The sequence below is a fragment of the Aythya fuligula genome, chromosome 1 (genome assembly GCF_009819795.1).
Source record: "Aythya fuligula isolate bAytFul2 chromosome 1, bAytFul2.pri, whole genome shotgun sequence".
Lineage (NCBI taxonomy): Eukaryota > Metazoa > Chordata > Aves > Anseriformes > Anatidae > Aythya > Aythya fuligula.
In genome coordinates, this window is record NC_045559.1 from 15,163,076 (window position 1) to 15,177,839 (window position 14,764).

At 40.3% G+C, this 14,764-nt stretch overlaps 2 protein-coding genes across 3 annotated transcripts in view; one reads left to right on the forward strand and one right to left on the reverse strand.

The window, feature by feature from the left end:
* COG5 (component of oligomeric golgi complex 5) overlaps positions 1–10,407 on the reverse strand; it is a 188,707-nt gene extending 178,300 nt beyond the window's left edge. The window contains exons 1-5 of the mRNA XM_032193577.1: positions 10,299–10,407; positions 9,374–9,513; positions 8,336–8,393; positions 5,424–5,478; positions 5,255–5,324 (exon numbers count right to left, since the gene is read on the reverse strand). Of these exons, the coding sequence (XP_032049468.1) occupies positions 5,255–5,324; positions 5,424–5,478; positions 8,336–8,393; positions 9,374–9,513; positions 10,299–10,368 (393 nt within the window). The 5' untranslated portion in view covers positions 10,369–10,407. The remainder of the gene's footprint in view (positions 1–5,254; positions 5,325–5,423; positions 5,479–8,335; positions 8,394–9,373; positions 9,514–10,298) is intronic.
* A 169-nt stretch (positions 10,408–10,576) lies between these two features.
* Positions 10,577–14,764, forward strand: part of DUS4L (dihydrouridine synthase 4 like) — a 39,993-nt gene continuing 35,805 nt past the window's right edge. Inside the window, exons 1-2 of one of the 2 annotated variants that reach the window (XM_032193624.1) lie at positions 10,577–10,746; positions 11,389–11,510. In XM_032193624.1, the coding sequence (XP_032049515.1) occupies positions 10,637–10,746; positions 11,389–11,510 (232 nt within the window). In that variant the 5' untranslated portion in view covers positions 10,577–10,636. The remainder of the gene's footprint in view (positions 10,747–11,388; positions 11,511–14,764) is intronic. The other variant, XM_032193635.1, reaches the window with a different exon arrangement.

The following is a 14,764-nucleotide window of genomic DNA, read 5'->3' on the forward strand; positions in this document are numbered from 1 at the left end:
CAAATATGGAAACATTTTAACTGAAAAGGAAATATGAATGTGAATAAAAACAAAGAACTTTAGAACACTGAAAAGGATTTTTTTCACAATTTAATGCAGTGACAGATGACTTTCAACAGCTGGAAATTATATTTATTGGGCTACTGAGATTATACTGTTATTACTAGCAAAAAAAAAGTAAATTCAGGACCCTATGACAGAGACATATCCTATTTCTATCCAGAAGTGAGCTTTTTTTATGTATTGAATTCCTTCTAAATAGTTCTCCCCTCTCTAAACATGAGTAAAATTAAGAAGTGGGCTTTGTCAATTAAATATTGATCCAAAATAAGCAAAATGGCAGCGTTTACTACTGAGGACAATAAAACTTAAAGGCTTAAAAGTGTTGTTATAAATATCGACTCTTATGGTAAGAATGTATGCAAACATTCATTTTCATCAAAACTTTCCTAAGGCCAGTAATCTACATGCAGTCAACTCTTAGTTCATATTATTTCACAGGTTTATGAAAATACATGGCATTCTCAGCTTAAAATTAAGATGGATGCATATGCAAATTTTCAGGAAAAATATTTCCATGTTTTCATTAGTACCAATTCAGAACAAAGATATTGCTGACATCTGAATCAAACATAATAGTTTCACCATTTTTCACCCAACCCACGTTTTCAAACAGGTTTTCTCATTCTACGCAGTAAACAACAGAGACAAAAAGAGTTAGATCAAGTGCATGATGAATTTTTTAAGTCTTACAATGGAAGAGGGTTCTCATGACATAAGAGGAGTCCTAAAGATGCATCAAAGTTTTTAGAGATCAGTAACCACAGACCATATAACCAGAGACTATAGAACAAGCAGAGATAATAGAGTTCATCTAGGACTGGACTGAGTCTGTCAGGTTAGGAGGTATGTGCTACAGGAGAAGCAACATTCTGGAGTGGCTAGCATCAAAACTACAATTCAGAAATGTGATTTAGAAGAAGGTACAGAAGTGTATGGATTTCAGTAGTCACTGGCATTACTTCGAAACTTGTCTCCAGCATCTGCAATCAGATTAACAAGAGGTATAAGTAAGAAATTTGGAATGAGTAAGAAGAGTTGTTCAGAGTCATTTTCCCTTGTACTGACAATAAATCCTCCTGAAATGTTTATCTTATGGATACCAAGATGAAATTAAAATCACTTTAAAAAATATTCAGTACCTGACAGATTTTGAACCCTTTTTGAGACTCAAGTTTAGGTCTTAAAAACTAATGTTAAGCTCGCCTATTTTTCGTATATAAAAATAAGTCGCTCCAACCAATATTTAGTGGACTGCACAACTTGCCAATCCCTACCGTACGCCAGCATAAAACAATGGAAATACATATATTAACATTTTATTCAACGTCCAGGCACGACAAAAGAAGGAAAAATTACAAAACCCCCACAGAGACAAATCACCAAAAGCACACACACTCTCATTGCTTTCAGCTCGGTATCACATAGCATTAAGTGCGAGTTTCCTAGGCATTCTGAGATGACTTAACCACATGATTTCTATTATTAGTGAGAACCAAGGGGGGCTTATCCTGCTTTTGAGAGATTAACATATCAGTTTTTATTAATCCTTTTCTTTAATTAGAAAAATCTTGATCCGCATATCACTTTCATATCTGTGAACTAAATTTCTGCAAGCCGGATCAAAAATAGCTTTTGATATTGTGCACTGTGCTTCACCAAATATGAGGGCACAGTATTACTACTTTGCCTTCAGATTTAATTATTTCCTAATCCAATTGTGTACCTCTGACTAATGTTTTTCCCTAGGAATTCAACTTCAGTTATCTTCTGACCATCTTGTACTTTACATGCCGAAGAATATTTCTGTTTCATTTGATTGTTGTTCATTATCTCCCATACCAAGAAACAACCTTTTGAAAGGACTATTGAGCTGAATAAGAGCTAGGAAAAGCTATATTGAGAGACAACTTCTAACCCTGTGAATTAGGAGGGAGAGAAAATTCACACTGAAGATGCGCTCTTAACTTTACAGCCATCGCTACTGCATTGTGCCCTTGACAAACATTACGTTTCACATAAGTATTTCCACTTACATGACTTGTGCAACTTCATAAAACTCTCAGTCACGATAAAAGAATGCAATATATGAGGACTGTGTAATGGAAATAAAAAAACGCATATAGTAGCGGAGTTGTTCAGGGATGCTAGATTACCAAACCTGACCACTGGCACAGCAGAAGTCTGAATTAATTCAAGAAACAGTCACTTCTGGAGTTAAAGTAGTACGCTTTCCTAAAGGAGATACTTCCATCCAAGAAAGAATCAATTCCACTTTTCAAGCAAGAAGTAATTTGGAACAAAGCAAGTGGCCTAAGTTAGGTCCAGTGTTTTTAATAAAATTAAAAATCAAGCACAATTTTTTGGGAGATTGCATATTAGTTATCTGCTGAAATTTAAACCAACGTATCAACACTCTTGCTAAAATTTAAATTAACAAAAAGCCTCTTACTTTTAATCTTAAATTAGTTTTATGAAATTATTGAAGGAAGACTCAATTACAAAGAGAAGACCACCTGACATTCTGCCAGCACATAGCTCATATATGCAATTGCAGATATCTGCCAGATCACAATGCAAGTGAATTGCATATATGTATGTGATATATATATATATATGCTTGTATATACAACACAATATATATGAGATATGCTTGTATATGTAACACAAGCCTGAAGAAAGATGGGACAGTCCACTATTTTAAGACTACATTGACTGTTCAGGTTCTGTAGTACCAGGAAAAACTCTGCTACTGGAAAATACTTTAAAGAGAGAATAATTTTAAACTATAGAAATATGTTTTTTAAATAAAAAAGCTTTCAAAATTTCTGATATTATAGGGATTTTTAAACTCTAATATATCCAAAATTAAGAACATATGGAGAAACAGTTAGAAATCCACAGAAAATAACTCTCTGAAGGACAAACTCTCTGTCTACATATTTCAGCTGTTAACTAATCCCGTTTAGCTTGTGATATGCCATGGAAAGACTATGAATGTGCTCAGAAGAGGATAGCATGATTTAAAATAGGAAGTAAGCTTTGTAAGTCTACTACTCCCCTGGGATGCCATGAAGCTGTAAGTGCCGAGCAAGAAATAATACAAGCATACAAAAGAGATTTAGAATTCAGGACTGGATTTGAAGTTTGACAATGAATTTGCAGTGAGAATGTTTATGAAAAAGCCAGACTATATTAAAAACAATTAAGGATAGCAAAATCTAGCTTTATGCAAGCCAAATACTCCTTCAGTTTGTGAGCAGTCCCATAGCAATCAAAGGAGAAGCACTGAAGTAATACAACCATGAATACAGGAGGCCCTTAAACACCACGCAGTTCAGCAAAGCAGCAAAGGATAACTGCCAACCCTACAGGTTTTGACAGAGAGCATCCTCTTTTATCAGTCACCTACTTTTTTTTAATACACTTATTGTACTAACTGTATATCAAATGATAAAATTAGCAAGTTTGAAAGTGTCTGTGCCACGAGTGTCTCATTCATAAACCGTGCCACAGCCAGGAAGTGAGCTGTTTGCTGTGCTGATGCCCTTCCTTCCTGAACAAATAAGGCAACCAGGTAAAAGGACACAACAGCAACATAATGCACTCACTATGTATTTGACAACACAAGGGGACAGCAGCTCTCATGCTAAGGACTCTCACTGCTAGACAAGCTAGAGTCATCCTTTTTTTGTGCACTGAGGTAAGTAGGCAGATTTGGATGCAAGGATGGAGCCTAGCACGCTGCCTTCACCCTAAACATTTTTTTTTTTTTTTTGGACTGTCATTTAGAACAAGAGGACTCACAGATCAGAAAAAACAGGTATTACGAATGCCCCTGCACAGGCTGAGTAATGCTGACCCCAGCCCCTGGGTGCATGATGCTTTCACACCACAGAAAAACCCATGTAACCTCTGTAAGGCCATATCCCTGCTAGAGCAAAGAGGAAGCAAAGCAAACCCAAGAAATATTGCCTACATTCAGGGCCTTCCAGTTTGACTTTGTGTAAAGTCAAGGAAGAAATGATCTTGATCTTTAGCCTCAAATTCCTGCAAAACTTTCCACACTTGTAACATACACCCGAGAACAAATAAGAAAATGTGCACCTAACCTGGCACACGGAAGTCATGGACAGTTTGCCCATTGGCAAAAACAGTGACAGCTGGAGTTGGGAGGAACAAGAGAAGCAGCTGAACAAACTGGCTGAACAGACTGGTAAGAGCTTCCTGCTGAACTTCACTGCTACCGAAAATGATGTAGAACATACCAGAACATCATCCAAGAGACTAGTGCACTTGCTCCACCAGCCCCCAGACTAGAAACTGTATGCAACTGTTTGCAGTCTCACTTCCTTTAGTGTACAACAGCAGACAATGGCAACCTACCTGAGCATACATCCACAGCTCACATTTCTGCTACTAGAAGATAAATCCCTAGCTCTGCAAACCCAAAGTAAATTTGTGAAGAGAAACAGTTCAAACAGTAACTCATTTAACAGTTACAGATTTGAAGTTGTGTTTCTTTTCAAACCACACGCTGAATAGAATGCACCTATAGTAACTCCTGAAGATCTATGGAATAGTTTTAAGCTATAATAAAATTAGAAATAGAAGCGTTTGACACTTACCTCACCATTACTGTGAAAAGCTCTCTACAACTGCTCTCTGTTAACACAGAAGTACACTCTCTGTAGACTCCACTTACATTTAAAAGATAGGAACAGCTACGTACCTGGGCTTATGAAACACTGGAACCACAATTGGCTCTGTAAATTGCACCTTGGCTATCTTGAAAGAATTATTTCCCAAACTCTTTACTAAACTGCAGTTGAGCCTGCACTCATGTAAATGTGAAAAGTATCTCCAACACGCTGATACCATAACAGTATCAAATATACCCAGACAGTAATGAAAATTTAATTAACCTGTGTTCTGATAGCCATTCTTACCCACCATCTCTACAGAAACTAACAAAGCCAATGCAAAGGTCAGTTTTCTACTTTGTAATGTGAAGCAGTTCGCAGTAGTTCATGAGGAGACACACAAATACTGACTTTCACTCAGAAATACTGAGAGCAAACTGCAGTCTACTGCTGGAAATCCCATCCATATCTGACAATTCACCTGGGGGTGAGGACCGTGAAACAAAGCATATTAAAAAGACTTTTTAAAATATATTTTTAATACAACTTACCTGAAGCTTTGCTAGCTGAGCAGTGCGAGATACTATTTTATTGTAGGGATCAATGATTTTGGCTCTAATTCTAAAAATAAGAAGAGAAGTTTATTTGTGGAAGTATTAATAAGTACATAATAGAACAATTAAGAATTTAGGCTTTCTAATCACATCATGAATGGCATACCTATCAACAGTACTTTGTAGAGCACCAATTCTAGTCTGCATCATTTGGAGGACACCTGCAAAATAAAGCAGATGTTTTAAACATAACACATCAATTATAGAAAGAACTATTCCCCAAATTACATCTCCTGCAGACTACTTCTACATAAAAAAAGAGCAGTTTCACCCTTCACAATAAAACATTCAAAGAGATTGAAATGAATGAGACACACGATATTTGGAAATAAACTGAGCAGGTTATCAGTGAACTACTGAATGTCATGGAAAAATTTACTGGTACAGAACAAAAACCTACAGAAGATATATTGCTCTGAAATTCATCATATGATAAGTTTCAAATAATATTTAGAGGAGATTGCTTTCTAAGAGAATGATGATCAAGATGCTGTTCAAAGGCATATAACCTGATACAAACAGCAGAACGTGATATAAAAAAATGCCACAACTTGTTTAACAAAGGAACTAGACAGTTCAGAGAAACCCACAGACAGGGAAAACTGAAAAGATAAGCAATTCCATTTCAAGATTTTCTTCCTGTGCATAAGCATCTTGAGCAAAAAAGTAAGGTATCAATGTCATTGTGAGAACATCTAATTTAGATTACAAACAGAGCAAACTACCCTAATCATGTCTGCTCCAGATGAATTTGGAAAAGCAGCACAAAGAAAACCCACAAGCACGGTTTTCTTTTCTTCCTAAATTGCAAACAAAGCAGTCAAGGGTAGCAGTCATTTTTACAATGTGGAATCAGCCTGCTGAGAATTTAATTAAGTTACGCAAACCCAGACCTACGAAATTATTTTTGTTTCAGTTATTGTAAGCACTCTCAAACATCCTACGTTTTTGTAAAGCCCTGTTTACAAGCTTGTCTGCATCAAATCGGACAGAACTACAATAAGATACAAAAAGACAAAAGATAAACAAAATTACTGCTAATAGCGTTTTATTCAGTTTGTTCTATACTGGGACTGTACATGTATTTCGTCTGTATTGTATAAATATGCCTACTCCCATGTTCTCTGTATTTTAAATCTATTCATTTGGCTATTGTAAGATTCGGGGGTCTTCTGACATCTGTAGATGGAAGGACAGCCATGCAATTCTCACACACCAGAAGATGAAGACATAATAGGATCAATTCTCCACTCTATATTGAAACAAGGCACAGTGAAGTAACATTGCTTGCTACATGTCTGGTGTATGCTCTTTAGCAATATAACAGTACCTCCTGCCAGAAGGCATTATTAGGATGGATGAAAAGGTAATCTACCCTCTGCATCTGGTATATAAGATATGGGAAGATACTATCTAGCCCATCTTGAGGGATTCAATATACCTGTTCAGCCAGCTATAGAAACGGAACCAAAAAAAGAGTATTTATCAGAGTACAGATTAACAAAGTGAACAGACCTTAAAAAACAAAACAAAATCCCCAGCAATTTACTCGGTAAGTTGGGCAGAGTAAAGGTTTTGCAAATATCATGTTTGCTTGCACAAAACTGTTGTTTCTACTAATGTTTCAAGTGTCTATAAACCTCAAGATTAGAACTCTCCTGTATTTCTCTTTCCCTCACACAGGGCAGAGTCCTTTTAAGGAGAATAACCCTACATTAATGAAAAAATAATGAATTTTTTGGCAGATTAGATTTTATTTTTACTTTTGGTTATCATCTGTAAAAAATGTGTTACTTACCACACCTGACCTATAGAATTGTTTTATAAATGAACAGCTGTTTTTGAAATACTTCAGTCTTTCCTCAGAGCAATTTTAGGTAGGAATGCCTTCAAAAACAGAAACGATTTCTGAACACTCAGGTCCACTGCGCACAAATTGATGAAGATTGTGACTGGAAGACATTGATCCATTAGACAGATGTAGATATCAACTACAGATTCTTATCTTATTTGGAGGATGAACAAAGATTCCAGACTTCCTATGCTTTAATTTCCAACTGTTTAAAAAACTATTTGCTAGATTAAATAAGCATTTCTCTATTTTTATATCTACATATAAATGCCAAAAATTGAATACCATATCCAACAATTTCCAGTTGCTCACTGGTACTACAAGTGTCAGCAACCAGAAACTCTCTGGTTATGCTAAAACCTGAAAGCAGATGATGAGACAAAGACAAGTTACTCTGCAAGTTGCAGAATATAGGTGGGGAAGAGAATACGCTTGGATCTCATCGTGTAAATTAGCATGTTATAGAAGTAAATACCTTTCTGGGAAAGAAAAAAAAAAAAAAAAAACACACACCCACAAGATCATACAAAGTTCCCAAGTGTCAAAGAGCAGAGCAGAATGACAGGTCTAATGAGCTTCTGGCAGATTCATATTCTGCAACCATTTTTCTGTACAGATTCCATGGTTCTCAAGTAAAGCCTTTACAAGCCACCAGTTTGTATTAAAAGCATGAGCTCAAATAGTGGAATAAAACTAATGTATGCATTTAATTTACTAGTTTCCTACTAGGAAAAAAATCATCCCAGTGCAGTGAAGATCATGTGTTAAAGCCTCTTCGCTTAAGACTTCTAAGCTACATGACACATGCATATGCAGCATTTACAAACGTGGTATTTATGGCAATAGATACTGCAACATATTAGATTAATTTAGAAAAAATATATATATTAAAAGGCCAAAAAGACTTGATTGCTAAAGTTACTCAGAACTGATTATCAAGATACTTTTTCCTATTAAGTAGTTATTGCAGGGGACTATCAGTCAAATCTTCTCCCTGGAGCTCCATCTGCTGACATAAAAAAAAAAAAAAGCGCTGCCACATTACTTCTCAGAAGTAAGATCTGTAGCTACAAAAACCAAAGTGGACAGTGAATGATGTTCCCTGTGCACATGTTAAAAATGCTTCCTCACTCATAATAAATAGCAAGTAAGGTCACTGTTCCTACCTTCCAGGGATTCAATTCCAGTTGCTTGAGCCAACAGGTCTTCATGTCTTGCAACAACCTTTAAAAAAAATTTTAAAAAAAGAGAGAAATGAGAAATCACAATAGCAGAATGCATGGAGATATGCACCTGAGAGGGATATTAAAATATCATAGTCTTCCTACGTTAAGGAGACACAGGAAAAAGCAGCCGCACCTTAAAGATGAAAGGGTTTTCAGAACACGTTTTACTTCACAAAAACAGTAAGCTCAGAATGGGAAGAGGGTCAGTTATTGCAGCATAGCTGACATATTAAGTCAGCAGAGCAATCAATCATGTTTCAACACACCATCACATAAAATAATTATAAATGTAAGCTTACTAATCACACAGTAATTACATATTTTTAATATTTTCATTTCTATTTATGAAAGTTAAAAACTAATTCCTAAAGAATTTACCAATGAGGGGGAGCAGCTTTTCAAACCACACACAAATTTAACATGTACTCTCACGGAAAGGTCAACAGTTTTGTGGTGTCTGTGTGGATTTTACCAAACTGTCTTTGACTATCCAAACTCAAGTGCCTTTCTGAAGATGTGAAGGTGTGTAAGCATAGGTTACATTGCCCAGCTAAAGGTGAGGATTAGGGCCTAGGATACGCTCCAGCACAGGATGAAAGGGTGCAAGACAAATCATTCACTGTCTTCTCACAGTCACCATGCCAAAACACTGAAAAGCTTTTCTGATAGCTGACAGGATTAATTTGAAAGAATTAGGGAGCATCCTTACGAAGAGCAGTGGAACCTCTGTGTATATGGAAACAGAGTGCAGAAACAAAACCAAACCAAACAGTGTACAGCTTCTTCATAGGGGTATTAGGAGTGGGCTTGACTGAGTTAGGTATCAGACTCACTACTCTTTTTGCTGCAAGTTGTATTTTCAGTTAGTGCTTGCAAAGTTAGCTGGGCAATTTCAGAAGCAACAAGACCATAGGACTACTCGGCGTTTAATCAGTTTATATCAACCACCCCAGAGCAGCAGGCATGCTTTAAACTTACTTGTAAATGAAGCTCTTTATCCAGCTGACTAATACCTTGGGCAAGTTTTGCTAGTTGCTCAGCTATCACAGCCTGATGGATGGACTGCGAAGTGTAAGCTTTCACATCAAAGTCTTCTTTGAAGAAGTCAGCATAACATTCTGAAAGAGATTTAGATGTTATCTCTGTGCTTCAAACCAGCAATACTTGTGGACCTACAGCGTACATCTCGCAGCACACAGACCTCTCCTCAGTTTCTCCAGATGTAACAGCATGCGGCCTCACATAATAAGTGTGACACTGACTTGAGAAGAGACTACAAGCAAGAGAAACATACTCGGAGCTGATGACTGTTTTGTTGTCTGTTTTTGTAAATGGTGAAAAAGAGCACGTGTTCCTTTAATCCCCACTTTTTTCTTGAAAAGGCACTGACCCCTTCCAGCTTTTCCGACGTAACCAGGGACCAGGGTGAGGCCGCTGAGGCTGGACCCAGAACCAGCACACAGCAGCCCCCACTGGGAACGAAAGCAGCCAAACACCCAACTTCACGAAAGCGTACCGCGCCTGATAATGGCGTTAATTTACAATGCTAAATTAAGAAATGATGCCGCAGGGGTGGTTTTTAACGAAGCGAGACTTTGCACGGAAGGTTCCCCGGTGGTATTACCAAGAGGAGCAGGGGAACACGGGCAAGGCACCGGCCAAGCAGGGACAGGGAGCAGGAGCAGGAAGAGGCACAGGGGCAGGAACAGGGCTAAGAACAGGGGGCAGAAGCCGGTCTCTGCCATGCAGGCAGCACCCCACGCACCGAGCAGCCCCACTTTTCCCTCCTCTTTCCCCTCCCGATCCCCGACCCGGACCCCTGAGGCAACAACAGCGGGGGTCCCGGGGACGCAACGCGGCGCCTCCGTCCCCACAGCCCCGTCCCCCCCCGGGCCGCGCTCACCGTCGGCCAGCAGCTCGGCCAGGGCCGGGGCGGGGAGCGGGGCCGCTCCGGCCGCCTCCTCCTCCTCCATGCTGGCAGGTGCCGGCGGCCCCGCGTCACTCCCGGGCGGCGGCGCAGGGCGATGATGGCGAAGGAGAGCGACGGGAGAGGAGCGGAGCCGAGCGGAGCGGAGCGGGGCCGTCCCACCGGCAGCTGCCGGCGTGTGGGGAACGGAGCCGGGCTCAGCCGAGCCGAGCCGGGCTGGGCTGGGCAGCCCCTCGGAGCCGCCCCCGCCCCGCGGACCCCGGCCCCGGGGTTTTGTTTTTTTTTCCAGATGCCGGACGGGTTGGTGGTGATAGATGAGTGGGGACGGAGAGGGAATTAAAGGATGCCCGGGGAACGAGCCCGGGGAGTTGTTTCGGGCTGGGCGCCTTGTAAAGATCTGTGCCCCGATGGTGCGCTACTCGAAGTAAGTGACTGGCCTGGCAGCTGCCCGCACAGCGTGTCTGCGCTCAGGAAGCTGCTCCTGACTGTAAAAACAGGGAGGGTTTCCCCACAAGTCCTGTGAGGAGCGGCTGAGGGCACTGGGGGTGTTTGGTCTGGAGCAGAGGAGGCTCAGGGCAGACCTTATTGCTCTCTGCAGGCACCTGAAGGGAAGGTGTGGGGAGCTGGGGGTCGGCCTCTTCTCACAGGTAACCAGAGACAGGACCAGAGGGAATGGCCTCGAGTTGTGCCAGGGGAGGTTCAGGCTGGCAATGAGGAGCCATTTCTGCTCGGAAAGAGCAGTCAGGCACTGGGACGGGTTGCCCAGGGAGGTGGTGGGGTCACCGTCCCTGGGGGTGTTCAAGGAGGGGTTGGACGTGGTGCTTGGGGACACGGGTTAGTGGTGGCATTGGTGGTAGGGGGTGGTTGGACCAGGTGATCTCGGAGGGCTTCTCCAACCCTACTGATTCCATGATTCTCCTGTGACTGTTTACGGTTGCGATAGACATGGGACATGTTTGTCTTACAGTTTTACACCCCCATGGCATTGCATGTAAGGACAGCAATTTACAGTAGCTAATCAGAGAAATGTCATTACAATTTGTCGTTAATTTTAATGTGTCCGCAGGTTGGCTTTCAGAACCTTGGTTAGAAAATACAGCTGCGACTTGTGTTATACACCAATGATAGTGGCAGCTGATTTTGTGAGATCCGCAAAAGCAAGAGACAGCGAATTCACAACAAATAAAGGTATTCTTTTCTAATAAGTCATTACCTTTTCAGAATACGTTATCTAGTGATAAACCAAACTGGCCAAGCAAATGAAGTCTATCTCGCAGGTTGACATCTATAATAATTTAAGGATACTATATATGAATTATTTAGAATTTTTCTGTGGTTTTACAATCAGAGTAAGTGCATTCCAGTGATAGTGTTTCAAATGAAATAATAGAAAACCTCGTCTTCACCTGAAAAGCAGGGCCTACAAACTGATTTAAGTGTGTGGTGGGTTGACCCTTGCCAGCAGCTATGCATGCACACAGGTGCTAGCTCATTCCACACCTCCTTTCCTCCTCCACCTCCCCACCAAGGCACAGGGAGAGAATAGGAAAAACATGCAAGAAAAACTTGGGAGTAAAGATGAAAACAGTTTAGTAAGTGAAGGAGGAAAACAGGTGATGCAAAGCAGTCCTGCCCCACTTCACGCTAGCAGACCAATGCCCAGCAAGTCTCCAGGCAGTGGCTACAATGGAACACAATTTCCACCCTCTCCAAAAGTTTTCTTCTTCCCTTACCACTCCAGTTTTATTACTGATCATGACATTACATGGTGTACAATATTCCTTTGGCCAGTTCAGGTCATCTGTCCTAGCTATGTCCACTCCAAATTTCTTTCCTACGCCAACCTATTTGCTGTGGGGGCAGACAGTGGTAAAGAGAGAGTTCCAATACTGCTCTCTTTAGCAAAAGCTAAAACTTTGGTTCATTACCAGCACTGGTTTTGCTACAAAATCCAAAACACAGCACCATACAGGGTGCTATGAAGAAAGTTAACCCCATCACAGCTAGAGCCAGTACAAGATAGTAGTGAGATTCTTCTGCCAGCAACTGCTGTTTCTTGTATATATCAGAGATGTGCAATTAGCGTATTGCTAGAAAAGGTTTTCTGGTCTCTAGCAAAAATAAGAGCAGAAAAATGAATAAACCAGTGAAATTGGGATTGATGAGGGAAGCAGAGTTTAAATTAGTTGGAGTGAAAAACTAATAATATCAAGATGTTGGGATATCAAGAGAATGATGCAAGAAGAGGCCAGGAAGTTGAAGCATAGCTGGGCTTGATGGGGAGAAGCAAGGTTTCAGACATGGTATAGAAACATAACCAGAACAGATTAAAAGTAAATAAAAGAGGAGTATAAGGTGTTGTTCAGAGTCCTGGCTGTAAAGGAAAAGAGAAATGTGAAATATTTGGGAAGAGGTAACAATATTAATACAGATCTGCTGGCATGAAGTGGCTGTACTAGAAGAGTGTAACAAGGAACAAATATAGGCTATAAGTGGAGGAATGGAGAGAGCACTGTTAATGTGCTAAGACTGGTCTGTAAGATCTACAGTGTGATGATTTCATCCATTCATACTGCTGAGTTGGTGGTTTTGTAAGTATATATATAATAGCAGTGGAAGTAAATTTCATGATTTTATCACTGACCATTTACTACAGTACAGTATTCAAATGCAGCAAGTCAGCTGTAGAGAAAAGTCACATGGGGAAGCACAGGTAGACTCTTACTAGTAGAGTTCAACTTGAAAGAAAGCTTGGATAATTTTTTTGTGTGTGTAAAAATAGATTAATAAGAACGTAATTGACACTATATATGGCTCAAAGGTCTACAGGCCGAGGTCCTCCTGCATTTACTTAAGCTTTTGATCTTCACAGTGTCCCGTAGCATTGAAGTTCGACAGGTTAGCTTTGTAGTGCCTTTTGGGATGTAAGGGGATGGGGAGAGAGAGGAATTTCTCCTTTGTGCTGTAATGTTGTTGCCTGTTAACAGAGGTTACAGAATGAAGTGTTCTAATGTTATAAAGAATATATTTTCCCTACTCACCTCTTTCCTGTTTGCCTTAGTTTTATAAGTCTCCAAAACCATTCTGCCTCTGACATCTTTGCCAATATTACAGTATTTACATCATCGTTTATGCTTTTAACCTGTTGCTTCACAACAGGTTGTGAAATTTTACTGTGGTTATGTTTAACTTCCTGGCTGTTTGTTTGGGGATTTGTCTTCTAATTAGCAGGGTAGGTTCAGAGCCTACAGTTACAATTTCTGGTTTTCATTTGATTTGTCACTGACATTTCTTTGTTGTGTATTTCTAAAATAGAGGTTTATCATCCCTATGCTGCTACTAAAAGATTAACTATGGCTAGTATTATTACCTAATAGTCCACCAAAAAAAACTAGGAGCATGAGATTATGGATGGAAGTGGTACTTAGGGACGTGTTTTAGTGGGTGACATTGGTGGTAGGAGGACAGCTAGACTAGGCGGTCTTGTAGGGCTTTTCCAACTTTAATGATTCTGTGATTATTCCAGTATATTAGCTGTAACAGTGTAAATCTCTTCAGCTAGAGGATTGTGTAAATGAACACTTTTGAAAATATGCAAGGGATTTTGGGGAGCTTGCTGGAGTTTTAGGTAACCTAGAGAAGTGTCTCAAATGGATTGAGAGGGTACTGCTGACCTCTCTGACTGAAGCTCAGCTACTTAAAGAACTCTATATTTCCCACTGAGATGGGAAAACCTTCAGAAGCACTTGTGGTCTTATCAGTACCAGAAGTACACGTGCCTTGTGCATTTGTTGGATTTTCTCTTTGGATTAATGCTCAAATACTTGTGTTACCCCATTCCCCCTCCCCCATAACTGCAGCAGTAGTGTATATGAAAAGGGAGCACTAATACTGAAATATTTTTAGATGCCTTTAATGTATTGCAGTAGCTGTAAAAGAGGAGAGCCTGTTCCAAATGACCATCTGGCACTCTTCAGGGGCTTAGTAAATCACGGATAGTTCACCAGACCCGAGCTGAGGAGCACTGGCACTTTGGTTTCCCACTTGAGACAAAGCTGCAAAAGCTGCTTCTGCCTGTGTGTTCTCATTCCAGCTCTGCAAACTGCCTTGTGAACAAAACCCAGCCAGGTCTGCGCAGAAGAGGACAAATGGCCTGGGATAAGGAAGGGGAAAGTTAGCGGGTTGCTTAGGGAACTAATCCTTCAGAAAGGAGCTGAACACATTTTATGCCTGCCAAGACAGACAGCGATGTCAGCACAGCAAAGGGACAGCACGCAGACAAGAAGGGGCAGGCTAGGAGGGGAAGCAGGAAGGCTACTGAAAAATAGAGAATACTCTAAAGCTAAACTTACTGTTCTGCTTCATTTGCTTAATAATAGAATTATTATATGGAATCGTAGAATCATTCAGGTTGGAAAACACCTCCAAGATCATCTAGTCCA